Raw genomic sequence first — 26,812 nt, 5'->3', positions numbered from 1 at the left:
TGGGTAGGCTGGGATCCCCTACCAACAGCTTGTCCCCTAGGCTGTGAGCAAGGTGTATCGAGTCACAGTAGTGGAAGGGTCACCCCAAGATCTACTTTGGATGTGTGAAGATATGACATGTAGTGAAGGCATTGCCTTTTGAGGACTGGGACCTCAGAAGTGGGTGATGGCCCTGAGAAAAACAGGGTCTGTGAACCAAGAGAAACAGTCCTCAGGCCTGAGAGTAAAAGTGGGAGAACAGCGCAGGTTGTTAACTGAACCATGTCAACCCCAGGCACCTGAAGTGAAGCAGGAGAAGACAGGGGTCCTATCCCAGACTGGGGATGTAGAGGACTGGATCTATAGGCCAGCACAAAGTTGGAGGTGGTGTGTGGGGCAGACATGACAGTGATGGCAGCGGTCCGGACAGCTACTGAGCAAACCAATCTAGGAGTAGATGAGAAATCGGAGGAAGAGGGTTTCTGTGGCTGACAAGAATAGGGCTGAAGTCTTTGCACAACTTAGCAGCCAACCGACTCAGATGGCAGCTCCTCCAGGGATAAGGTTTGGATGCCAGCCATAAAGAGAGCAGGAGCTGATTTGCCTTGGAGTAAAAGAAGAGAACAGTGAGCAGCACCAATGCTTGCTTCAGGAAGAGGAGCTGATGAAGTTGGGCACTGAAATCCTCCTGCAGAGCCAGAGCCTGGCAGAAAAGGATGAGACATTAGAGACCCTGGAAGCTGAGTTGGCTGCTTTAAAAGGTAGAGACTGAACTCTGGGTGAGAGTATCGAGAGTAGAACTTATCCTGGGACCCAGCAAGGCTCTTGGGGCAAGATATGTCACAGGGTGACTGGCCCTTCTAAGGGGAGACTAACCAGCTGCCTCCCAGCTGAGGCTGAGAGGCTTGGGGCCAGGGGATAGCCTGAAGAGCATGTGATCCTTATGAAGGCCAGCAAGCTCAAAAAGCTCAGCTGAGTAGGTGAATTGGAGGGAGCTGGTAGGCTGGTCTTTGGGTCAGGGAAAGGGGACTGGGAGAAGATGGGAAATGCATCAGCATGACCGAGACATCATTCTCTGTCCTTGCACCTCAGGAATGCTAACAAGGGGTGTGTGTGTGTGTGTGTGTGTGTGTGTGTGTGTGTGTGTGTATATAATATATAGCAACAAGCAAGTACTAGATGGTTGAGTACTTTCTGCTAGTCTTGCATCTTCAAAAAATCTCGGAAAAAGAACTGCAGACAAAGGGAAATATGTTCTGTTTATACTGGGAGAATCCCAGTTTTCTACCCAATGCCCTTTCAGAAAACCTGAAATTGTCACTGAATCAAAACATTTTAATTGTATTTTAACTACAAAATATTAGTTCAGTACATATTGCTACACAGAGTAGAATTTGCTTTGTGCTTACCAGAAACAACCAGCCTAGTGGAACAAGTTCTCAGTGTGATTAACAGTTCTGGAACTGAAAATCCCATGAGGATAGATTAGAGCTGGTGGAAAAAATTGACAATATTTTTCCATCAGAAAATGTTTTGGTTTTGACAAAAACAGCTTCCTGTGTGTACATGTAGATCTCAACAAAATTTTATTTCAGGGGCAAAAAATTAAAACAAATATTTAAATAAGGTCAAGATTTTCCATTTTGACACTTTTGAAATGGAACATCTTGATTTTTCATTTCAAAACTACTTTTCATTTCTAAAATTTCTTCTTCTAATATAATTTTTTTAAAGCATTGAAACTGAAACAAAGTTTTGATTTTATTGAAATGTTTTGATTGACACACCCTAGCTTCACTAGCTCTGCCTGGGTTCAGGGTTTGCTTTAGAACCAGTTGTACTTCAGCCATGAGCCCATTGCCTCCTCCTTTCCTCCTCTGCTGCCTTCCCACAATGAACTCAGTACTGCCTATCAGAGGCAAGGCTACAGAAAGAAGTTTAATTCTCTAAGGTGATGCTAACTGAACTGTTCAGAATTACAGAGAGGAACAATAAAGAGGGTCCAGGGCAATGAGTTTCCTCTGGTGAAGAATTCAAAATCCTTGGAAGGATCTCACTGTTGGGTACTTGGGAATAAGCAGAGCACTAGGATAGAAAGCATCTACTATAAAGGTAGCAAAGATGGAATAGATCTCTGGTTGAGGTGAACAGACAATGATACCACGCAGTTATACACAGATTTGGGCCCAACGAAGCTCTTTCTCAAGGCAGGTAAGTATTGTTATCCCATTTTACAGACAAGGAAGCTGAGGCCCAGAGAGTTTAAGTGACTTGCCCATGGTCCCACAGCAAGTCAGTGGCAGAGTCTGGAATAGAACTCCGGTCTTCTGACAATGGGTGCCACTTTAACTACTAAGTAATGTTGTCTTCTCCTTCACTCGCTGGGGAGGGAATCACACACATATCTCTGCACTGTGTGCAGCAAGCACACTGCAGTATAAAATGCCTCTTGCAGAAGAGCACCCAGAGGCTGTGGAGAGACTGGGCTGTTCCTTTACTGCTCCCCAGACCCGTACTTCATGGGTAATAACGCAGCTCTGTAGGCTCTTCTCTGGATCCAAGACCTCAAAGGGGCCATAACTGTGGCAGCTGGGACACCAGAGCAGGACTTAAGTATGGAGAGCTCACAAGACAGTGACTAGCCTTGTTCAGGTTATTGTAGATGAGACACAACGCAGGCCAGTCATGGTACAATTCACTTCTGAAGGAAGTCAGATACTGGATTTAAAGAGGCTGGTGGACCAATAGCCCCATTTTAACTACCTTATAAGTTAAGTAAAGGGCACTCAGATTTCATGCTCCAGGACATAACCGATCACTGCTGGAATTGCCTCACCCCCACCTACACCACTGAACAATTAAGTGCATCTTTCAGGGTGAGGTTGACCTTTACCTTCCTTCAAAGCATCAGACGTCAACCACTTCCAGAGAGACACCATAGCTGAATCAACAGTCTGATCCATTGCAGCATTGTGATTATTAGGAATGTAGCAATGCCTAGAGACACCAGTCAAGGATCAGAACCCCTGTACACACAGTAAGACAGTCTCTGCCCTAAATCTAGGTTATTTTAAGAAGCAACAGGTGGAGGAGAAGGACAGATGGGGGTGGAGGAGAAGAGGTCACAATAAAGTAAGTGAGTTAATCAGGATATCTGATTAGACAGAGCAGTTGTTTGATCAGGACTGCAGGAGGGAGGATGAGAGACTAAGACCAGTGGCCTGATACGGCACAGCAAATACTATAGGACATATTCTTAGTAACGCTGGGACCCCTTCATACCACTTTGGCAGTGTAAAGGGCCCTTAATATAAATGAGAATCTGGCCCTAAGTCACTATGATCAAAGGCAGCAGAGCAGGGCTTTACAAGGTGACCTGAGGGCAGCCTCTGGTAGGCCCAGCTGTCAGGAGCTGATGGGCTGGCCTCCCTTTGCTGGGCTCCTGGCCACAAGAAAACATGATGGTAAATAATAGTAATTCCTAGCACAGCAGTGCACAGGTTCAGAGTGGCATTTCCAAAGCAGCCGAGTTCAGTGGTACCAGAACTGGAGCAATCCGGTTTTACCTATGGGGAACAACAGGAGCTGCACAGACCATGTTCCTCCTGGATGGGGAGCAGAGGAACGCTATCAAATAGACAAGTGCCGGCTGCTGAAGGCGCTGCTGCAGGAGGGAAATCTGGAATTGGGCTTTAATTTTAGGTCCCTAAGAGTCATCAGCACAGCAGCTGCAGACTGACACCCTATAGCCCTTGTTTTCTCTCTGCCTCTCCAGCTCACCTCTAGGAAGTGGGTGAGAAATTACTTTGGCTGCCACTGGGGACAGTAGAATAAAGGAATCATCGTTGGCGCTTGTCACTGCATATCACAATGGCAGGCAAGTATCACAGTCATTCCCATTTTACATATGGGGACACTGAGGCAGAGAGAGGCCGACAGGCATATTTTAAGACGTGGCTTCTGATTTTGGGTTCTGAGTTGAGGCATCTCAGGCCTGGTTGTCAGCGATGCTGAGCAGCCTCCATTTCCACTGACTCCAGTGAGGCTGTGGGTAACTCAGTGCTTCTGAGAATCAGGCCTTAGGTGTAACATGTTGAGAACCCAAAAAAGTGGAAGCTCTCACCATCAGTGGCAACTTTGGAAAAGTTTGGCCTGAGTGATTTCCTAAAGGCCACACAGCAAGTCATTGACAGAGCTAGGCGTAGGACCCAGGAGTCCTGACTTCCAGTCCCGTTCCCCAGCCACTGGACCATGCCCTAATTCCCAGGATGTTTGGAAGGAGCATTAAGCCTATTGTTTTCTCAGGCCGAAAGGCTGCTGGAAATGTAGAAGAACCCTGGGACACGATCCTGCTGCATCTCAGATCTGCTTTGGGTTTCAAGAGGGGGAAACCTTAAGCCACAAGGATTGAGATCCCCAGTCACTGACTGGAGTCACCCTGAATATGGACATTGGACTATAACCTATGGACTATTTCTAAAAGGACTTTTGGCAACTACAAGCTCACCTCTGCTATGTATCTGAACCTCAAGAATTGAATTCAAGTCTGTATGTATATTGATCTTTTAACCAACATACTCTCTCTTTTCTTTTTTAATAAATTTTAGTTTAGTTAATAAGAATTGGCTATAAGCGTGTATTTTGGGTAAGATCTAAGTTATAATTGAACCTGGGTATGTGGCTGATGCTTTGGGATTGGAAGAACCTTTTCTTTTATATGATGAGATAAGATTTTCAGTAATCATCATCATCATATCTGACAGGTGTGTCTGGACGGAGGCCTGAGGCTGGGTTATTTAGGGGAACTGCGTTGTTTGGACTTCTGAGTAACCAGTGAGGTACTATAGAAGCTGTTTTGTGCTGGCTTGGTAAATCTAAGTATTGGAATAACCACCAGCATTTGGGGTTTGTCTGCCCCGTTTTGTTTGCAGTTCACCCTAATTGAGTGACCTCAGCTGGCTCCCACAGGCAGCACCGTCACAACCACACTAGGGGCTCACCACAAAATAACACTTCCGTCTAGAGTGACAATGCCTGGAGAAGAAAGGCTAAAAGGGAGCAGAGATGAGAGACCCACATAAAGCACTGCTACACACACACACACACACACACACACACACACACACAATCGGAAGCAATGTGAAGGGACACAGGGGCAGGGTTACAACCCTGGAGAGGTGACTCCCTAGATTGTAACTGGAGCAGGAGGGAAGGAAAGGCCTTGCCTAATTTAATCTTTGATGGCTTGGTGTTTCAGTGGCAAATCAGCTGCTTACAATCCAAAGAATGCACAGCCCTGGGGAAGATAAACTGGACAAAAAGAGGGTCTGAGCCAGGGAAGAATGGAGACATTGTGCTGCCGATTAGAAATTCTGTAAGACGAGTTTATAAGACTCTTCTGTCTCCTCACAGCAGCCCTGGCCCCTCCCCTCGCCTCCATGAGCTCCCTTGACTGGGTGACATTCAGGAGCGAGCAGCTGGATGTTGCTGCAGTGTCTTCTGAAATGCAAGAGGGGGGGAAATCCCTCCCCCTCTGCACTGCACTGCTGCAAAGTCACTCAAACCCCTTTAATTATTCAAGTTTGTCAGCAATATACATCACCTGTTCAAACAAAGCCTGGCTTCATGACCTGTAGGAACTGTCCCTTCCTCCCCCCCAGTACAGGAATCAGGCTGCAATTATGTTCTTATAGATGTCGTAGAGGGGACACAATAGGATCATAGATCCCATGTAATTAATTTGTGCAGAGTTAAGCCTCTAAAACTGTCAACAGGTGATTAACAGGAAAGCAAGCAGCTCTCTAGTCCTATCTGTTCCCTCAGTGGCTGTGTTATACCAGGCACAGTGTAAACAGTAACACTGGACTGATTCAGATGACTTCAGTGACACATTTACACAGGTGTAACAAGTAGCTAGATTTGACCCTTTGGGTACAGGGACTGTGCCATGACCAACACGGGGGCAGAAAATATAGACAAGGACTGGGAATTGGTGAGAGAGGCAGGAGCTTCACAGGGAGGGGAGCAGAGCAGAGCAGGAGGAACCTTATGGGTGTGGGGGAGGAAAATTGAACTGCCCACCCTCCAATTTGATTATTGTATCCACCAGTTTTCTCTTGTCAGATACCTAGAGACTGAAAGCCCTTTGGGACAGGGACTGTCTTTGTTAGGTGCATGTACAGTGCCTACAGTATGGGGGCCCAATCCATGATTGGGGCCCTCTAGGAACTACTACAATAATATTAATATTAACAACAATAATCCTGTCCCTCCCTAACCAAACCTTGCTCTTCCTCTACAGCTCTATCAGAGAAGCCTTGCTACACAGCAGAGCATGGTTTTTACAGAGATCCGTACAGAGAATGACACAGGATGTCCTGGTTCCAGGCCCTCACCAGCCATTGGTGAGATGCTGCCCTTGATCCAGGCTGAGGCTCTCTCCCTTTGCTTTGCATGGTGCAGCATTGCTTGGGGCTCTCTACTTGTTTCCTATTTGGCAGCGCTGCAGGAGGAGAAGGTTTATGCCCTTACTCTGTGCTTTGCCTGGCACAGCACTGCACAGGGGAGTGAAATTGTCTCATGTCTGGCATGGTGAGGGTTGGCACTTGCCCTGCTTGTGGTGTCCTGCCTCTCCAGAGTACAAAGCCCATGCCACAGTCACACTTCTGTTACTGCAAACATGCCGAGCAATGGGTCTTCCTAAGACAAATCACATGGGCACCAAAGCTGTCACCAGAGACAAGCATGCTTCACATTGTTCTAAGCGATCGCTGGGAATTAGAGTCAACGAGCAAAGTCCTATGCAGGCCAGGGAGGCACAAATGCCCGTCACTGACACTGTGGGAGAGGAGAGAAGTTAGACATACCATGCACATAGCAGCAATACCAACTGTGACATCCTGATGCCTTTCTGACAGTAGCTGCTCATCAGAGAAGCAGCCCAGAGGCAGGGCAAAGTGCCAGGCACACAGCCTGCCACTGGGACAATGCCATGCAGGGAAAGGACTACATCAGACTCAAGCTGTTACCATAGCAGTTGCCACAGCAGAACACAGTAATGATCCATCTTCTAGACTGGTTTTCTGTACCAGACAGTGGCCACTACTGTATGCTTCAAGGAAAGCTTTAACTCCCTCATCATGCCCCAAGCTGTCCAATGCTATAGCCAGTGGGGAAATTCCTTCTTGCCTCCAGCGGTGATCAGCTTATGTCTTGAAGCCAGGGCCGGCTCTAGGCACCAGCAAAACAAGCTGGTGCTTGGGGCGGCACATTTTTAGGGGCGGCATGGCCGGCACCAGAATGCCGCCCCTGCCGCCCCTAAAAATGTGCCCCGCCCGCCCTAGCTCACCTCCGCTGCTGCCGCCGCTCGCGCACCATTCGCGCGCCGCTGCTCGCCCTCCCTCCCAGGCTCTCAAACCTGGGAGGGAGGGGGAGATCCCGAGCGGCCGCGGCGCACGAAACAGCTGATTCGCGCGCCGCTGCTCGCCCTCCCTCCCAGGCTCTCAAACCTGGGAGGGAGGGGCAGATCCCGAGCGGCCGCGGCGCGCGAAACAGCTGATTCGCGCACCTCTGCTCCCGCTGCTCCCCCTCCCTCCCAGGCTCTCAAACCTGGGAGGGAGGGGGAGATCCCGAGCGGCCGCGGCGCGCGAAACAGCTGATTCGTGCGCCGCTGCTCCCCCTCCCTCCCAGGCTCTCAAACCTGGAAGGGAGGGGGAGACTCCGAGTGGCCGTGGCGCGCGCGCCGCTTCTCCCCCTCCCTCCTAGGCTTGAGAGCCTGGGGGGAGGAGGCAGGGCTGGGAATTTGGGGAAGGGGCGGAGTTGAGGCGGGGCCAGGGGGTGGGGTAAGAAAAAAACGGGGGAGGGGGGGGCGGCCAAAATTGATTTTGCTTGGGGCGGCAAAAATCCTAGAGCCGGCCCTGCTTGAAGCATCAGGACTGTAGTTTCTTTCCTAGCTAGAGCAATTGCAGAGGCCATTCTAATCTGTGTGTGTGTCCAGTCAGCTTTTGGAACTTACTACATTAGCAAAACACCCAGTGGTTGGTGCCTCTCTCATTATCAACATGCTGCATTGCTTATCTGAAGAGAAGTAGTAAGATAAGGGGACAGTGGAGGGAAGAGTAAATGAGGCATAAAGAAAACAAAGGAAATATTTACTCAGGTTCTCAAGGGTCACCTGAGAAGGTCTCTACTCACCAGAAGTGTCAGTGATGTGACGAGACCTCTATGCACAAGATACAGGGATTGGATAACAGGCAAATACCAGAACAATAGCACAGTGTGAGGCACTTACATGCCACAGTCATGTATTTGCCTGTTGAATTCTTTGTACTATTTCTCAGCTCTGAATAAACATCACCTTTAAGGGGGAAGCAATTTGGCTGCTTTCCAGAGGCTGAAGGTGGATTCCTGGTGCCTTGGTGGCTGGGTCAGAAGCCAAATCTCCAGGAATCTGGGGATTCCTGTCTTTCCAGATTTTTTCTTTGGTCTGCAGAACCAAAGCTTTCATTAAACAGGGATGGGGGTGGGAGACACTGGACTCCCAGAGAAGCAGAGGCCTCTAGTTACAATCCTCTAATAGGAAATGGTTCCAGAAAACACCAACCTCCGGGATCCAAGGGACGGAGATTTCCCCGGCTAGATAAACAGACCTATTCCTTGCACCTCTTTGCTGCTCTTGGTTCTAAGAGACATGGAGATAAAAGAAAAATAAATAATCTTATAAGTGACTGATCACATACACACAAGGTTGAAAAGCTTTCACAAGTCCATGTGAGCATGGGTACTGGAACTGGGGGGACAGGGGGTGTTGACACACGCTCTGGCTTGAGTGGTTTCTATCATGTACAGGGTTTACAGTTTGGTTCAATGGCTCTCAGCACCCACACTATACAAATTGTTCCAGGACCCCTGCATGTGAGCAGACAGCAAGTACTCAGCAGTTTCTAAAAGCCCACAAGTAGTACTGGGTGGGAAAATGTCCTCCCAGCCCAGGAAATTTTTTGAGACTGATAATTTTTCCAATCCTGAATCAGGATGAAAAGTCGAAATTGCAAATGTGCACAAACCAACAACCACGGGGAGGGGAAGGGTATATTGGTGTGGGTCAGTTGAACATTTCATTTTGATTTTGACCTTTTAAACTTTGTTTCACTTTGTTTTTACTATAATTAGCTTAAATTTCTAAACAGTCATTTTGAAACACACACACACACACACCCCGCCAAAAAAGGGAATTTCTCATTTAGACAATGTTGAAATGAGATTTTTTTTTTTTTTACAATATTGCATTTTTTCCTCCCAAAATTTGTCAAAGTGAGAAATCCATCAAAACTGATCTTTTCCCCATGAAACAGTTTTGGTTTTGACAAATCAGCATTTTCCCAATGGAAAAAACATTGTTAAAAAATTCCTGACCAGTCACAGGTGTAGCGAAACATAAGCACTCTGCCTTTGGGACTGATGACTAAGGTTTTGTCTACACTACAGAGTTTTGTCAGCAAAAGTTTTGTTGACGATCAAAAAGCGCTATAAGAAAATCGGTACTGCATGTTCACACTTCACTCCCTCTGTCTGCAGAGTGTGCCCACACTTGGGGCACTAACATCGACATTGAGAGCTGTGCACTGTCGATAGCTATCCCACAAGTTCAGCTCGACACCTTCTACTGCTAGGTCTTGTGGAAAGGTGAAGTGGATTGCAGCACATCATGGGTCCGGGCTCAACGTCCCATGATGCATTGCTTTCCTTCCAAGAATTCCATGTGCTTCTGTCTTTGGTTTGCAGCATTTTTCAACGGCCCTTATTTGCTGTTCGTCCCACCATCTCTGTGTGAACGGATGGATCCTGCACTGCTCTCCAATGCTCTTCTGTCATTAACACATCACAGATGGAAGTGCAGTTTATTGTGAAGTTCCTAACTCAACAGGATTCACAGTTGAGTTGCCTGACGTGCTGTCTGACATGGATAGGAGCAACATTAGATTACTTTTGGCATTCACCGAACAGTTGCACATGGTGGACTGTCGCTTTTGGACTGAGTGGTGGGATCGCATCGTCATGCAGGTCTGGGATGACAAGCAGTGGGTACCCTCCTGGAACTGTGTGCAGAGCTCACCCCAGCTCTGCGGCGCAAGGACACCAAAATGAGAGCTGCCCTCTCAGTGGAGAAGCACATGGCGATCACATGTGGAAGCTGGTGACTCCAGACTGCTACCGGTCGGTCACAAATCAGTTTGGAGTCGAGAAGTCGATCATTGGGGATGAGTTAAAGCAAGTGTGCAGGTCTATTAATCGCATCCTGCTACGAAGGACCATGACTCTTGGCAATGTGTGTGAAATAGTGGATGGTTTTTCAGAAATGGGTTTCCCTAACAACGGAGGGGCGACAGATGGAACACATATTCCAATTTTGGCACCGGACCACTTTGCAACGGAGTACATCAATAGGAAGGGGTACTTCTCCATGGTGTTGCAGGCACTTGTGGATCACCACAGGCGTTTCACTGACATCAAGGGTGGTGTGGGTCCAGAAAGGTGCATGATGCACATATCTTCGGGAACACTGGTCTGTACAGAAATCTGCAAGCGGGGACTTTCTTTCCAGACCAGAAGATTAAAGTGGGGGATGTTGAAATGCTCATAGTGATTCTGGAAGACCCGGCACACCTGTTAATGCCATGGCTCATGAAACCTTACATGGGAAACCTAGATAGCAGTAAGGAGCGGTTCACCAATAGGCTGAGTAGGTTCAGGATGACCATGGAATGTGCATTTGGCAGATTAAAGGCGCACTGGCGATGCCTTTATGGCAGGTTAGATCTCAGTAAGGATAATATTCCCATGCGTCATAGCCGTGTGCTGTATGTTGCACAATATTTGTGAAGGTAAGGGTGAAAAGTTTTCTCAGGGGTGAACTGCTGAGGCAGACTGCCTGGCTGCTGAATTTGAGCAGCCACATACCAGGGCTATTAGAGGGGCACAAGGGGGGACAATTTGAATCAGGGAGGCTTTGAGGCAACACTCTGAAAATGAGAACCAGTAATGTATATTACTATGCTCGGGACTGCAATGCTTAATGAAATTGAGTTTTCCTAGGAAGTACTTGTGATTTTTGTGGCCTAGGATTCCAGTAAGCAAATGATTAAACTGCTTGTGTATGTCTCGCTGCTGCCTGCTATCACATTTTTCAGGAAACAAATAAAGATTACTTATCATTCAAAAATTTTGCTTTTATTGCACAGAAAACACCACCACCACACACATTTGTTGGGAAAGGAGCTACCAAGGAAGGGCTGACTTTCAGAGCTGTGCATAAGTCCAGCTATCATTTGAAGAAGTGTCCATGGGGTGGAATGAACGGGAAAGCGAGAAGTCCAGGAAAGCAGAAAGGAATGCTCAGGTGGAGTTTGGGGAGGGCATGGGAAAGAGTTCTAAATCATAGAATCATAGAATATCAGGGTTGGAAGGGACTTCAGGAGGTCATCTAGTCCAACCCCCTGCTCAAAGCAGTACCAATTCCCAACTAAATCATCCCAGCCAGGGCTTTGTCAAGCCTGACCTTAAAAACCTCTAAGGAAGGAGATTCCACCACCTCCCTAGGTAACCCATTCCAGTGCTTCACCACCCTCCTAGTGAAAAAGTTTTTCCTAATATCCGACCTAAACCTCCCCCACTGCAACTTGAGACCATTACTCCTTGTTCTGTCATCAGGTACCACTGAGAAGAGTCTAGATCCATCCTCTTTGGAACCCCCTTTCAGGTAGTTGAAAGCAGCTATGAAATCCCCCCTCATTCGTCTCTTCTGCAGACTAAACAATCCCAGTTCCCTCAGCCTCACCTCATAAGTCATGTGCTCCAGCCCCCTAATCATTTTTGTTGCCCTCCGCTGGACTCTTTCCAATTTTTCCTTCTTGTAGTGTGGGGCCCAAAACTGGACACAGTACTCCAGATGCAGCCTCACCAATGTAGAATAGAGGGGAATGATCACGTCCCTCGATCTGCTGGCAATGCCCCTACTTATACAGCCCAAAATGCCGTTAGCCTTCTTGGCAACAAGGGCACACTGTTGATTCATATCCAGCTTCTCGTCCACTGTAACCCCTAGGTCCTTTTCTGCAGAACTGCTTCCTAGCCATTCGGTCCCTAGTCTGTAACAGTGAATGGGATTCTTCCGTCCTAAGTGCAGGACTCTGCACTTGTCCTTGTTGAACCTCATCAGGTTTCTTTTGGCCCAATCCTCTAATTTGTCTAGGTTCCTCTGTATCCTATCCCAACCCCCAGCGTATCTACCACTCCTCCCAGTTTAGTGTCATCTGCAAACTTGCTGAGAGTGCAGTCCACGCCATCCTCCAGATCATTAATGAAGATATTGAACAAAACCGGCCCCAGGACCGACCCTTGGGGCACTCCGCTTGAAACCGGCTGCCAACTAGACATGGAGCCGTTGATCACTACCCGTTGAGCCCGACGATCTAGCCAGCTTTCTATCCACCTTATAGTCCATTCATCCAGCCCATACTTCTTTAACTTGCTGGCAAGAATACTGTGGGAGACCGTATCAAAAGCTTTGCTAAAGTCAAGGAATAACACATCCACTGCTTTCCCCTCATCCACAGAGCCAGTTATCTCCTCATAGAAGGCAATTAGGTTAGTCAGGCATGACTTGCCCTTGGTGAATCCATGCTGACTGTTCCTGATCACTTTCCTCTCCTCTAAGTCCTTCAGAATTGATTCCTTGAGGACCTGCTCCATGATTTTTCCAGGGACTGAGGTGAGGCTGACTGGCCTGTAGTTCCCCGGATCCTCCTTCTTCCCTTTTTTAAAGATGGACACTACATTAGCCTTTTTCCAGTCATCCGGGACCTCCCCCGATCGCCATGAGTTTTCAAAGATAATGGCCAATGGCTCTGCAATTACATCCGCCAACTCCTTTAGCACCCTCAGATGCAGCGCATCCGGCCCCATGGACTTGTGTTCGTCCAGTTTTTCTAAATAGTCCCGAACCACTTCTTTCTCCACAGAGGGCTGGTCACCTTCTCCCCATACTGTGTTGCCCAGTGCAGCAGTCTGGGAGCTGACCTTGTTTGTGAAGACAGACGCAAAAAAATCATTGAGTACATTAGCTTTTTCCACATCCTCTGTCACTAGGTTGCCTCCCTCATTCAGTAAGGGGCCCACACTTTCCTTGACTTTCTTCTTGTTGCTAACATACCTGAAGAAACCCTTCTTGTTACTCTTAACATCTCTTGCTAGCTGCAACTCCAAGTGTGATTTGGCCTTCCTGATTTCACTCCTGCATGCCTGAGCAATATTTGTATACTCCTCCCTGGTCATTTGTCCACTTCTTGTAAGCTTCTTTTTTGCGTTTAAGGTCAGCAAGGATTTCACTGTTAAGCCAAGCTGGTTGCCTGCCATATTTACTGTTCTTTCTACACATCAGGATGGTTTGTTCCTGCAACTTCAATAAGGATTCTTTAAAATACAGCCAGCTCTCCTGGACTCCTTTCCCCCTCATGTTATTCCCCCAGGGGATCCTGCCCATCAGTTCCCTGAGGGAGTCAAAGTCTGCTTTTCTGAAGTCCAGGGTCTGTATTCTGCTGCTCTCCTTTCTTCCTTGTGTCAGGATCCTGAACTTGACCATCTCATGGTCACTGCCTCCCAGGTTCCCATCCACTTTTGCTTCCCCTACTAATTCTTCATGGTTTGTGAGCAGCAAGTCTAGAAGAGCTCTGCCCCTAGTTGGTTCCTCCAGCACTTGCACCAGGAAATTGTCCCCTACACTTTCCCAAAACTTCCTGGATTGTCTGTGCACCACTGTATTGCTCTCCCAGCAGATATCAGGGTGATTAAAGTCTCCCATGAAAACCAGGGCCTGCGATCTAGTAACTTCTGCTAGTTGCCGGAAGAAAGCCTCGTCCACCTCATGTGCTGAAGGGGAGGGTAGGCATGCATCTGCTCAGTCTATAGTGTTATGAGGGACTTCAGCATCTTAGTTTGCTCTTCCATAACTTTAATCATCCTCTTAGTAGTGTCCTTAACAAGGCCTAATTTTCTTTTCTGTCCTGCCTTTTGATTTCCCTCCACTCCATGCATTCCCTCTTTTCTGCATCCGAGTATTGCAGCAGCTCCCAGAACATGTCCTCCTTGCTCCGTCTTGGGCATTTACTTATCTGATGGAGGTGCTCTGCTGGTGTGTTGGGGATGCCTCTGAAGGCTACATCTGCAGAAGCACAAGGAACAATACACAGAAACATGATTGTTAAGTACATGCTGTGACAAAGTTCCTCCTCTATCTTGGTGGGTCCTGCGCTTATTGGCGGATTTTCTTGCCTCAGAGATTCACCATGTGGGTTGGGGAACAGCCCAGAGACCTTCCCCTCTGGGAGAACCCACAGTCCAGGTCAATTGGGAGGTTTGGGGGGAACCCGGGCCCGCCCTCTACTCCGGGTTCCAGCCCAGGGCCCTGTGGACTGCAGCTGTCTATAGTGCCTCCTGTAACAGCTGCATGACAGCTACAACTCCCTGGGCTACTTCCCCATGGCCTCCTCCAAACACCTTCCTTATTCTCACCACAGGACCTTCCTCCTGGTGTCTGATAACGCTTGTGCTCCTCAGTCCTCCAGCAGCACACCCTCTGACTCTCAGCTCCTTGCGCCTCTTGCTCCCAGCTCCTCACACTCCCCCCACAAACTGAAGTGAGCTCCTTTTTAAAACCCAGGTGCCCTGATTAGCCTGCCTTAATTGATTCTAGAAGCTTCTTCTTAATTGGCTCCAGGTGTCCTAATTAGCCTGCCTGCCTTAACTGGTTCTAGCAGGTTTCTGATTACTCTAGTGCAGCCCCTGCTCTGGTCACTCAGGGAACAGAAAACTACTCATCCAGTGACCAGTATATTTGCCCTCTACCAGACTCCTGTACCCCACTGGTCTGGGTCTGTCACAATGCACAGCATGGAAACAGTACAGTAAAATACACCTCTAATAACATACCAATCACTTTCTCACTGACCCTTGACACACACATGTCGGCGAACACCCCAAGCTTGGTGAGTTTACCCTGGGACAGAGGGCATTCTACATGGGGAGAAAAGCAATATGAAAGGGTTGATGGGCAGGTGCCTAGGGACAATATTCTAAATTTTCCCACCCTTTTCCACAGGCAGGGGTCATTGTACCAGATATCTCACTCCTGAGGGTATGCAAGGAAGCAAGGGTGCATCTAGTGCACAGTTGTGGCTGCTGACCCAGTCCCTATTCTGCTCATCTGTGTGCCGCTTTGGTCCCTGTGCAAGTGATTGCAGAATGGCACGGCAAAGTTTCCTTCAATGGGGGAAGGAACAAAGCAGCTCTGCCAAGGAACCATTGGCAGAGGATTGCTGGGTACCTCCAGGAAACTTTCCTAGAGATCTCTCTGGAGGATTCCCGTGAAATCTCAGTGTGCATCAACACCCTGTTCCGCTGTACTTCTTAGCTGCTCAAGGAAATGTCCAGCACACAGAAACACAGCCAGCCTTGTACATTTCTATGCCCTCAACCCACCTCCGCACTTCACAAAGCAAAGCCACTTACCAGGCGTCTCCTCTCCTGCTTCTTGCTCACTGGAGTGCGACTGCCGAGACTGGCTAGACACCTCCAGAGTGGAGAACAGCTCCTGACTGGACACACCACTGGGCAACCCCGCAGTGGGCTCCACATCATCTTCTAATTCCGCCTCTTCTTCAATGACTTCGTCCTTTGGGCTTGGTCCACTTTCCGCCAGCTCCAGGATCGGTGAAGTATCCACGGGGCTCTTGGCACTGGAGGTGGGGTCGCCACCGAGGATAGCACCCAGTTCCTTATAGAAACGGCAGGTCTTTGACGCAGCACTGGAGTGACAGTTTGCCTCCCTTGCCTTCTGGGGCCTGCCTCAGCTCCTTGGTCTTTGCTCTGCACTGCACCGTGTCCTGATCATAGACCTTTTCGCACAACCCTCGAGAAATCTGCCCGTAAGTATTGAAATTCCTACAGCTGGAGTGCAGCTGGGACTGCACCGCCTCCTCTCCCCATATACTGATCAGATCCAGCAGCTGCGCAGTGGTCCAAGCGGGAGAGTGTCTGCTGTGTGGAGCCGTCATGGTCAGCTGGGAAGGTGCGATGTGAGCTCTCCACACCGAGCAAACAAAACAAAATTCCCGGGGCTTTGAAGGGCAAGGGGCAGATGGTTGTTTACCTGGCTGCAGGGCAGCGGAATTGGAACTGCTGACCACAGTGGTCAAGATGGGCATTGTGGGACACCTTCCGGAGGCCAATTAAAGCAATAAAATCACTGGCACTTTGTCGACAAAACTTTTGCACAAAAAGTTTTATGTCCCTTGTTGAGGTGGTTTTATTTTGTTGCCAAAACTAAAGAATTTTGTTGCCAAAAGTGGCATTGCAGTGTGTACACCTTCACTGTTTTGCCACCAAAAGCTGCCTTTTGCCAACAAAACTGTGTAGTGTAGACAAGGCATAAGCTAATTAAATCCATTTATTCATGTCTCAATATCAGTGACATCATAACAGATTTTGAAAAGTCTTCACGATCCATCACTAACTTCGAGCACTCAGCAGCTGACCTTACAGTGATCTGCCGCACATCATCCATGCATCCATCTCCTTGCTGATCATGCCGTACTACGATGACCCTCCACCATTCCTTCCATAATAACTTTCTCAAGGTTATTTCCATCTCTATGCCTAATGTGACCAAAATATAGAAGTTTGACTCTGTTGATTTCCAACATCATGGTTTGTTGTTTCTCTCCAATAATATTTCTACATAACTAGCCTGCACTAATCTAGTCTCTACTCTCATTCATGTCAGCTGAAGGACCCAAGTCACCCTAATAACTCCCTTTGTCCCCTTGACAAACTTTGAGCTTGTAGTGGGGTGGTCCCCCGCTCCTGCCCGGAAGGCTTAAAACAGCCCTGGCAGAGGGCTGGGGCAGGAGAAAAGCTGGGCTGATTGGGGAAGTGGCCGCAGCTGGGCCACGCCCCAATCAGGCCACAGCTGGCCTGAATAAAAAGGCTGTGGGCCGGAGGCCCAAGAGAAGTCTCTCTCTCCCTTCCGGCTGGGAGAGAGCAGGGCCTGGCTGCCTGCAGGAAGGGTACTGGGAGTGAGGCAGGGCTGGGGAGAACCAGCGGAGCCGGGGAGCTCCAGGCTGGCAACTCCCCAAGGCCCATAGAGGTACTGGGAGGCAGAGGAAGGCAGCAGGTCCGAACCCCCATGCCTATGATGAGTGGCTTTTACACTGCAGTCTGCCCCAGGGAGTGGGGGCTTAGTGATGACTGGCAGTAGCCCAGACTGAGGCAAGGTGGGGATTAGAGGGTTGGGGTTTCCCAGAGAGGGGAGACCCATAGAAACTGGTGGGGGTGTTGCCAGGGGGCAGCCCCCTGGTAAAGGGGCACCGGGGTCCGGGAGGGACACGGGACCAGCGACAAGCGGGACACCGGCCTGCAGAGGGCGCTCCGGAGGCTGAAAGAGCTAATTCCCTGAGACGACCAGCAGAAGGCGCTGCAGGGGTGAGTCCCGCGCCTCTACAGAGCTGTAAATTAATTGTTAATGTCTGTTCATTCTCCAGTGCTTTGACCAATCTCTAACTCTTCCTTTGGAAGATTATTCCTTAGTGTGATACATCTCACCATTCATTACGAGCTTTTCTCTAGCAGTGATGGGGTGTACCAACCCTGCAGTGCCTGACCAATCACTGTGGGCACAGGAGACCACACCCTATCGCCCCTGCTGTGCATGCTCCAGGTGGAAGGGACAGATAAACGGAGGCAGGCCAGCTCAGTCTGGGCTGGCTGAGGAGGAGGAAGGACGTGTGCTGCAGGCTCCTGCGACTTTCCAAGCGGTAGGAACCATGGACCCGGACTATGCTGAGGATGACCAGCTGACCGCAGACACTGACTGGGATGCTGAGCCACTGCCAACCGAGGAGATGCCCGAAATGCACCTTGCGGAGGAAGTGACCCAGGGAATGTAATAGAAGCTGATGCTTAAACCCTTAACGGGGAATTTCCCAACTTCATAGGGCCCTGGGTCGGAACCCGGTGGAGTAGGGTAGGCCAAGGTTCCCCTACCTCCCACACACAAACCTGTCACTAGGCATGGTTAGTGTTTGCTGGCTCTGCCCCACCCAGGGGCTGCAGACTGACTGTTTGTTCTGCCCTGCCCAAGGGTCAGAACCACAACTGCTATTGCCTGCCCCAGCCAGGAGGCCCAGGGGCCACAGACTGTTTGCTTTGCTCTGCCCGACCCAGGGGCTGCAGACTGATTGTTTGCTCAGCCCCACCAGGGGTCCTGAGCCCTCCTTACTGGAATTGCCTGATCTCACAGGGAGACCTGACACTTGTGTGATGGGGTGTACCAACCCGGCACTGGGCCAATGGGGGAGGCCCTGCTCGACACGCAGGACCCCACGCAACACTAGCTTTTAGCCTAAGTTCTCCTTTTCTTAATTTCATCTCATCATTCTTAGTTATCCCTCCATTGTACTGATGTAAATCCAACATAACTCCATTGACTGCAGTGGAGTTGTTCTGTATTTACATTGGTGTAACTGAGATCAGAATTTGGTCCATGGCCTACTCTCATTCTGTGCATGAAGGGAGAGATGACTACAGGAGCTGGGATCTGCCATGCAGATCTAGAAGGAGAATTTTCCCCTGAATGTTTAAGAAGACCCCTGAGCCTCCTTACCTGGTGTACTGGCTTCTGAGGATAGTAAAACTGAAGGTCTGGGTCCACAGCAGGGATGTTCCTGTTTGCCAGGGCTTTAGCCAGTTCCCTCCAGCTCCCATATCCTGCAAAGAGGAGGGGAAAAGAGATGTCAAAACCCACCTCAAAGAAAAAGAATAAACAACAGTGATACTTTAAATGACTGCTTCATGGAGCAGCTAGTACGGGAACCCACAAGGGGAGAGGCGACTCTAGATTTAATCCTGAGTGGAGCGCAGGAGCTGGTCCAAGAGGTAACTATAGCGGGACCGCTTGGAAATAGTGACCATAATACAATAGCATTCAACATCCCTGTGGTGGGAAGAACACCTCAACTGCCCAACACTGTGGCCTTTAATTTCAAAAGGGGGAACTATACAAAAATGAGGGGGTTAGTTAGACAAAAGTTAAAAGGTTCAGTGACTAAAGTGAAATCCCTGCAAGTTGCGTGGGCCCTTTTTAAAGACACCATAATAGAGGCTCAACTTCAATGTATACCCCAAATTAAGAAAAACAGTAAAAGAACTAAAAAAGAGCCACCGTGGCTTAACAACCATGTAAAAGAAGCAGTGGGAGATAAAAAGTGGAAGTCAAATCCTAGTGAGGCAAATAGAAAGGAGCACAAACACTGCCAACTTAAGTGCAAGAGTGTAATAAGAAAAGCCAAAGAGGAGTTTGAAGAACGGCTAGCCAAAAACTCCAAAGGTAATAACAAAATGTTTTTTAAGTACATCAGAAGCAGGAAGCCTGCTAAACAACCAGTGGGGCCCCTTGACGATGAAAATACAAAAGGAGCGCTTAAAGATGATAAAGTCATTGCGGAGAAACTAAATGGATTCTTTGCTTCAGTCTTCACGGCTGAGGATGTTAGGGAGCTTCCCAAACCTGAGCTGGCTTTTGTAGGTGACAAATCTGAGGAACTGTCACAGATTGAAGTATCACTAGAGGAGGTTTTGGAATTAATTGATAAACTCAACATTAACAAGTCACCGGGACCAGATGGCATTCACCCAAGAGTTCTGAAAAGAACTCAAATGTGAAGTTGCGGAACTATTAACTAAGGTTTGTAACCTGTCCTTTAAATCGGCTTCGGTAGTTAGCTAATGTAACGCCAATATTTAAAAAGGGCTCTAGGGGTGATCCCGGCAATTACAGACCGGTAAGTCTAACGTCGGTACCGGACAAATTAGTTGAAACAATAGTAAAGAACAAAATTGTCAGACACATAGAAAAACATAAACTCTTGAGCAATAGTCAACATGGTTTCTGTAAAGGGAAATCGTGTCTTACTAATCTATTAGAGTTCTTTGAAGGGGTCAACAAACATGTGGACAAGGGGGGTCCGGTGGACATAGTGTACTTAGATTTCCAGAAAGCCTTTGACAAGGTCCCTCACCAAAGGCTCTTACGTAAATTAAGCTGTCATGGGATAAAAGGGAAGGTCCTTTCATGGATTGAGAACTGGTTAAAGGACAGGGAACAAAGGGTAGGAATTAATGGTAAATTCTCAGAATGGAGAGGGGTAACTAGTGGTGTTCCCCAAGGGTCAGTCCTAGGACCTATCCTATTCAATTTATTCATAAATGATCTGGAGAAAGGGGTAAACAGTGAGGTGGCAAAGTTTGCAGATGATACTAAACTACTCAAAATAGTTAAGACCAAAGCAGATTGTGAAGAACTTCAAAAAGATCTCACAAAACGAAGTGATTGGGCAACAAAATGGCAAATGAAATTTAATGTGGATAAATGTAAAGTAATGCACATTGGAAAAAATAACCCCAACTATACATACAACATGATGGGGGCTAATTTAGCTACAACGAGTCAGGAAAAAGATCTTGGCGTCATCGTGGATAGTTCTCTAAAGATGTCCACGCAGTGTGCAGAGGCGGTCAAAAAAGCAAACAGGATGTTAGGAATCATTAAAAAGGGGATAGAGAATAAGACTGAGAATATATTATTGCCCTTATATAAATCCATGGTTCGCCCACATCTCGAATACTGTGTACAGATGTGGTCTCCTCACCTCAAAAAAGATATTCTAGCACTAGAAAAGGTTCAGAAAAGAGCAACTAAAATGATTAAGGGTTTAGAGAGGGTCCCATATGAGGAAAGATTAAAGAGGCTAGGACTCTTCAGTTTGGAAAAGAGAAGACTAAGGGGGGACATGATAGAGGTATATAAAATCATGAGTGATGTTGAGAAAGTGGATAAGGAAAAGTTATTTACTTATTCCCATAATACAAGAACTAGGGGTCACCAAAAGAAATTAATAGGCAGCAGGTTTAAAACAAATAAAAGGAAGTTCTTCTTCACGCAGCGCACAGTCAACTTGTGGAACTCCTTACCTGAGGAGGTTGTGAAGGCTAGGACTATAACAATGTTTAAAAGGGGACTGGATAAATTCATGGTGGCTAAGTCCATAAATGGCTATTAGCCAGGATGGGTAAGAATGGTGTCCCTAGCCTCTGTTCGTCAGAGGATGGAGATGGATGGCAGGAGAGAGATCACTTGATCATTGCCTGTTAGGTTCACTCCCTCTGGGGCACCTGGCATTGGCCATTGTCGGTAGACAGATACTGGGCTAGATGGACCTTTGGTCTGACCCAGTACGGCCTTTCTTATGTTCTTATGTTCTAAAATCAAAGACTATTAGGCCAAAGATGCCGCTATTTGCAAATTAATAACTCAGTCTTTTTCCTGTGGGAAGTCCTAAATGACTGTGATGACAGTCCCTGATGGGGACGTTCAGCTGTAATGACTGAATTATTAGCAGCGAAATGGTTAACAATGTCAGGATTTAAGTGGCGAATTTTCAGTTTCAAATTTAACTGCATTAGATACAGGGAAGAGACCCCTGTCATCCCACACACACCAGTTATCCTGCCACGAGCCTCAGTGAAACCTCAGGCCCAGATCTGATCTGATTTGCACCACTACAACCTCCTAATGTCATTGGGATAACCCCTGATCTACACTGGGTTAAATGAGAGCAGATCCAGGCCCTCTGCGTAACCAATCAGAGCACACTATTCAGCACAAGCCACACCTCCTTTCCAGAAACCTGCCTATGCTCAGCTATTCGTATTCCAGGATGCCAGCTCTGAAGTCCATTTGAGCCAGTCACCAGCTTTGTTAGCAGTGCCAAAACCAGCATGTGAACTGGTGCCCCTCAGAAATAATTGTTCTGATGAGGATGCTGTGGAAGAGCACTATTTCATGGTCTTGGGTAACATGCTCATACTAGGTGGTTTTCAGGTCTGATAAATGCCTTGTCCTTGCTTTAGAGAGACAAGGTGGGTGAGGCAGTGGCGGCTCCAGGCACCAGCGTTCCAAGCGCGTGCCTGGGGCGGCAAGCCATGGGGGGCGGCCTGCCGGTCACTGTGGGGGCGGCAGTCAGGCTGTCTGCGGGAGGTCCGCCAGTCCCATGGATTTGGCGGCAATTCGGCGGTGGGTACGACGAAGCTGTGGGACCGGCGGACCTCCCGCAGGCATGCCGCCGAATCCGTGGGACCGGGAACCTCCCGCAGGCAGGCCGCTGAAGGCAGTCTGCCTGCCGTGCTTGGGGCGGCAAAAAAGCTAGAGCCGCCCCTGGGGTGAGGGAATATCTTTGACTGGGCCAACTTCTGTTGGTGAGAAAGACAGGGTTTTGAGCTTCACAGAGCTCTTCTTCAGGTCTGGGGAAGATGGTTGTCTTTGCTTTGGCAGTTAACTGGCCTGGCAGGAACTTAAAGCCTTGTGTACTGTTTGAAACAACACATTATAGCTTAATTAAGATGAAGGGAGAAAGCTCAAACACCTCTTGCTGCAGCTGTTTCAGTCTGTCTGGCTGCAGCCCAACGAAGTATCTGGGTTCAGGTTAACTTATGAGGGCTTTTTGTGCCAGAAGCCACTTTTTCTTTAAGAGAGAGTTTAGGTGGTAGAGAATACACCATATCTGTAGGAAGACCTTACATTCTCTGAGCTCACCCATGCCCCCGGATTTCTGTTGCCCCAATATGAAATGAGAAAACAAACCCACTGAGGCAGATGAGAGAGCCAGATGAGAGAGCTGTCTTTATATAGGTACCATGTTCTCTCAGGATTCAGACAAGTTAGACAACTGGTATGGGCTCTGCTCTGGCTCTTATGTACAGCTCTTACACAGCACAAAGTGAACTAAAAACTGCCCTAAGTGGATAGCAGAGGATTCCCTTGACAATGAGGAATCATGTACTGGCATAGACATCTCTATGCCACCATCCTCCCCTGACCCTGCTCCATATGCTCCAGCAGTTCCCATGGGGGGTCATGACAAGATAGCATTCTCTTGAGCACTCCCTGAAGCTTCTTTCAACTGCTGAGGACAGTGCCAGTTGAAAACTAGCCCCAGGAATTGGATGCCACAAATGGCTCCCTTTCAGCAGCCCTTTCAGCTGTGCCCAGCCCTTTATCCATGGATTAGATCTACAGACAAGATTAGGGAGCTCTGTCAGCACTTGTTCCTGAATCTGAATACTGTGGCTCAGGACCACTGGCTTGCATATGAGCAGACTTCAAAGCGAGGATGATTTAGCCTGGAATGAAGGCAGAGGAGGAGGGGCCTGATTGAGGTGTTATAATTGCAAAGGATATAGAGAAGTCTCGTCACTTCCTCTTCTTTACCCTGCCCCCTAACCTGTGAGAACAAGGGGGTCACTCAGCAAAATTAAAAGGCAGGAAATTTAGAACAAGAGGAAGGAAATAATCAGAGAAACCCAAGAAACCAAAATTCAGATTCAGTTTGGGATTTCACACTCTGCAAAGTTTAGGGGCTACTGGATCTGAAGTCCAAGTTAAATTCAATAGAATTAAGCTATAAAATTGAAATCCAGGTTTGGACTCTAAATCTCATCCCACACCCCCAAAAATTCTGATCTGAAGTTTTGGTCCATGCTTAGAAATAATACTTCACACTGTGTATTGTTAACCTGTGGAACTCGCTATTGCAGGAGGTCATCAAGTTGGCTAACCTAATGACAGTGAAAAACCTTTCCAATTATGCAGCCTAATATCTAATCAAATGTCATGCTTCAAGGCACTAACTGACTACTACAGAAGTCAGGAAGTAATTACCTGCTCCCCACATAAAGCAATGCACAATTGGCTAGTTTCATCATTATGGGTATTTTCACTTTACTCTGAAGGACTAGTCATTGGCTACTCATTCTGAAATATCTCTAGATGAACCAATGGTCTGGTCTGTAATTGTGGCTTGAATGAGTGTTATGGCTCACAGTATGAATACAGTGCTGATTATCTTCATGATTTGTTTTACCAATTTGGCTGCATCTTCCATAGGAGAGAGTGAAAAGAACGGAACTGTTAAGATTAGAGAGGAGACAGATAAGATGCAGGTATATAAAATGATGAATGGTATTGAGATGATAAACTGGGCACTCCTAATTCACCCTTCCTGATAATAAAAGAACAAGGGGACATTTGATTAAGGTGAAAAGTGTCATTTATCACTGATAAAAGGGAATCATATTTTTTACACACCTCCGAATTAAACTTAAAGGTTTAACGAGTCTTGAAAAGTGCTCAGATGCCATGGTGATGAAGTGTCTGGAATCAGCCCCTACTGGAAACAGAATACAGGACTTGGTGAACCACTGGTCTGATCCAGTGTGGCAATTAAAAAAAAGAAAAAGTTCCTGAGCACAATTGGCACCAAACCCATTCCTGTAACGAATACAGAAGCCTGGCTTGAAATGAATGCCAGCTGCCAATATCTTGCTGGCATCAGCAGATAGCCTCAGAGATGACGAAGGAAGAGGTGGGGCCAATTCTCAGCACTGTACAAATATTTGCCTAACACACCAGTCACACTAGGAAACAGACACAAAGCAGTTATAAGTTACTTGAGTCGGCAGTTTCCTTGCTATGTAATTTGTATTTCTATGGCTCACTAAGACCCCAGGCAGTGGGAAATGCCTGGGAAGTGACTGAGAAAATAATGAGATCAAAATCCCTACCCCCTCCTCCCTTGGAGAAAGCTCTAGGTCTTCCCTTGGATTTCCCAGTTTCACCTAAAAAGGGCCAGCCTTTCCCTTGGGATTTCACACCTTAGAGAAGAAACTGACTTTTCCCCTGGAGTTCTTGTTGCCTCTTGGAGAAATGGGAAGCATGGAGGGTGAGATTGGAAGGTGTAAAACAGATGGGCGAAGGGGAAAGACCGGGCAGACAGAGTGGTACATTGATTGTAACCCCCAACCAGATTTGCAAAGTCCAGCTGATGGCATAGAATATCTACCCTATTCTTATGGGCGGTGCATGAACCCCCCCATTCAGGGAGGCTAGCCCCCCTGCCCCACCCCTTCCACCTGCTGGGGCCAGAGGAGCCCTGGGCCCCACACTGTGGCCGGAGCCTCCCCAAGCCCCAGCTCCCTGGAGGAGTCCCGAGCCAAAGAGGAAGCAATTCAGGGCTCTGCTCTCCCACTGGATCATTTGAGTATCACCCACTGATGGGTGGAAGCTCCATGCCCACTGTGCTTGAAGGACCAAGCCCTCAGTGTTTCAAATTGCTTCTGGCTCATGCAGGAAGATGCACTGGGTGGACACTTAGGGGAAGTAACTGAGCCATTGGCACTATTGTTAGTGTAGGCCTCAGCTGGAAACAAGTATTCCAATGTCAGACCAGCCATCTAAGTAGCAGTGGTACCTGCGGCTTCCAGCATTTGAATCCCTTCATCCTCCATACTGAGGTGTGACATGTTGCAGGACCAATGATGCAACATGCAGGATGCAGCAAAGAGAAGGCAAAGGGAGGTGAGGAAGGGCGAAACGGACACACACAGGAGAAAGCAAGTGAGGAGAAGATGGTCACTTGTGTTCTGGAGTATTTAGCAGTAGGGCAGGTACTTCTGTTGGACATGCCAGTGTAGGTACACATGTGGGCAAACCAGTATTGCAGGGCCAGCTTTATGATTAGTGAAGACCCCAGCAAGAACCCAGGGGCGGAACTGGGCCTTGTGCATCACCGCTTCTCCAGTCCGGCTGCTGGAGGATGACACTCTGTGGTGAGTGAATACCTCCGTCATTGGTGTGACGGGGGAGCTGAAACATGAATTGCTGATGTTACTTGAGTCTGTGTGCTTAAGACCAGCTCTGGACTAGTAACAACTAATTGCACCTAGTGAGACCCCACTTCCAAGCCAGCAGCCACTGTTCACAAACTGATCTGCATCCCTTCTCTGCACCCATAGACACAGGGGCCAAATAAAGCAGGGGGTGCAAATAGTAGGTTTAGACATTGGATGTGAGGCCATCAGAAAATGGACGTAGCCTACAAACCAAGGGGTCAGAAAGAGAGGTAAGGAATATAAAGAACACCCTGCTGCTAGTTATGGTAAGAGAAAGAAGGATGCCTCTCTCCTTATACTAGGTCTGGTTAGGGCCCAGGCTCTCTCTCCCTCCGAACGATGGCTGTTATTGCAGTCACGATAAGCCAGTCTCTCGGAAGTGGCAAGGTCAGCAAACACAAGACGGACAAAGAGAGAGAGAAAGAGAAGGTCTCTCATGTCTCATTCAACAGCAGGTGCGCCAGCTGAACAATTCAGCTTAAGCCCTCCTACAGAGCTAACAGTACAAGAGCCAGAAATAATGACATTCTAGAAGCTATCAGGCTTCAGGTTAGGAACATGATAGGAGCTGCCATATTTATTCAAACATTAGGTCCATCAAGTCCATTGTCCTGCCTGTGGCCCCAGGCAGCACTGATGTTTCAATTAGCCACATAATGCACCTGGCCAATTGTGCAGGGGAAAATCCTACAGCCTGTCCCCCACTCCCTCAGATGATCAGTTTACACTCAAAAGGATGAGAATTGACTCCCCTTGTGTCATGACTGTCGCTTGCTTAACCACAAATGCTATTAATGCCCATAAATTATCCAGTCCTCATGATTAAGGCTGCGAGTTTGTCACGGATTCCAGGACCTCCGTGACTTCTGCAGAGGCTGGTGCAGCTGGCCTGGGGGCCGCCTGAGAAGCTCAGGCGGCCCCCAGGCCAGCCGCACCGGCCACTGCTGGGGTAGTATCGGGCCACGGCACTCCCCTTTCTCCCCCTGCAGCAGCAGGA

At 48.1% G+C, this 26,812-nt stretch overlaps 1 protein-coding gene across 1 annotated transcript in view; it reads right to left on the bottom strand.

Moving 5' to 3' along the window:
- Positions 1–26,812, bottom strand: part of B4GALNT3 (beta-1,4-N-acetyl-galactosaminyltransferase 3) — a 111,556-nt gene that overhangs the window by 22,552 nt on the left and 62,192 nt on the right. The window contains exons 2-3 of the mRNA XM_065406950.1: positions 18,695–18,798; positions 8,582–8,659 (exon numbers count right to left, since the gene is read on the bottom strand). Of these exons, the coding sequence (XP_065263022.1) occupies positions 8,582–8,659; positions 18,695–18,798 (182 nt within the window). The remainder of the gene's footprint in view (positions 1–8,581; positions 8,660–18,694; positions 18,799–26,812) is intronic.

The sequence above is a fragment of the Emys orbicularis genome, chromosome 1 (genome assembly GCF_028017835.1).
Source record: "Emys orbicularis isolate rEmyOrb1 chromosome 1, rEmyOrb1.hap1, whole genome shotgun sequence".
NCBI lineage: Eukaryota > Metazoa > Chordata > Testudines > Emydidae > Emys > Emys orbicularis.
Note: the sequence above shows the minus strand (reverse complement) of the source record. Positions and strands in the feature narration are given on the sequence as shown.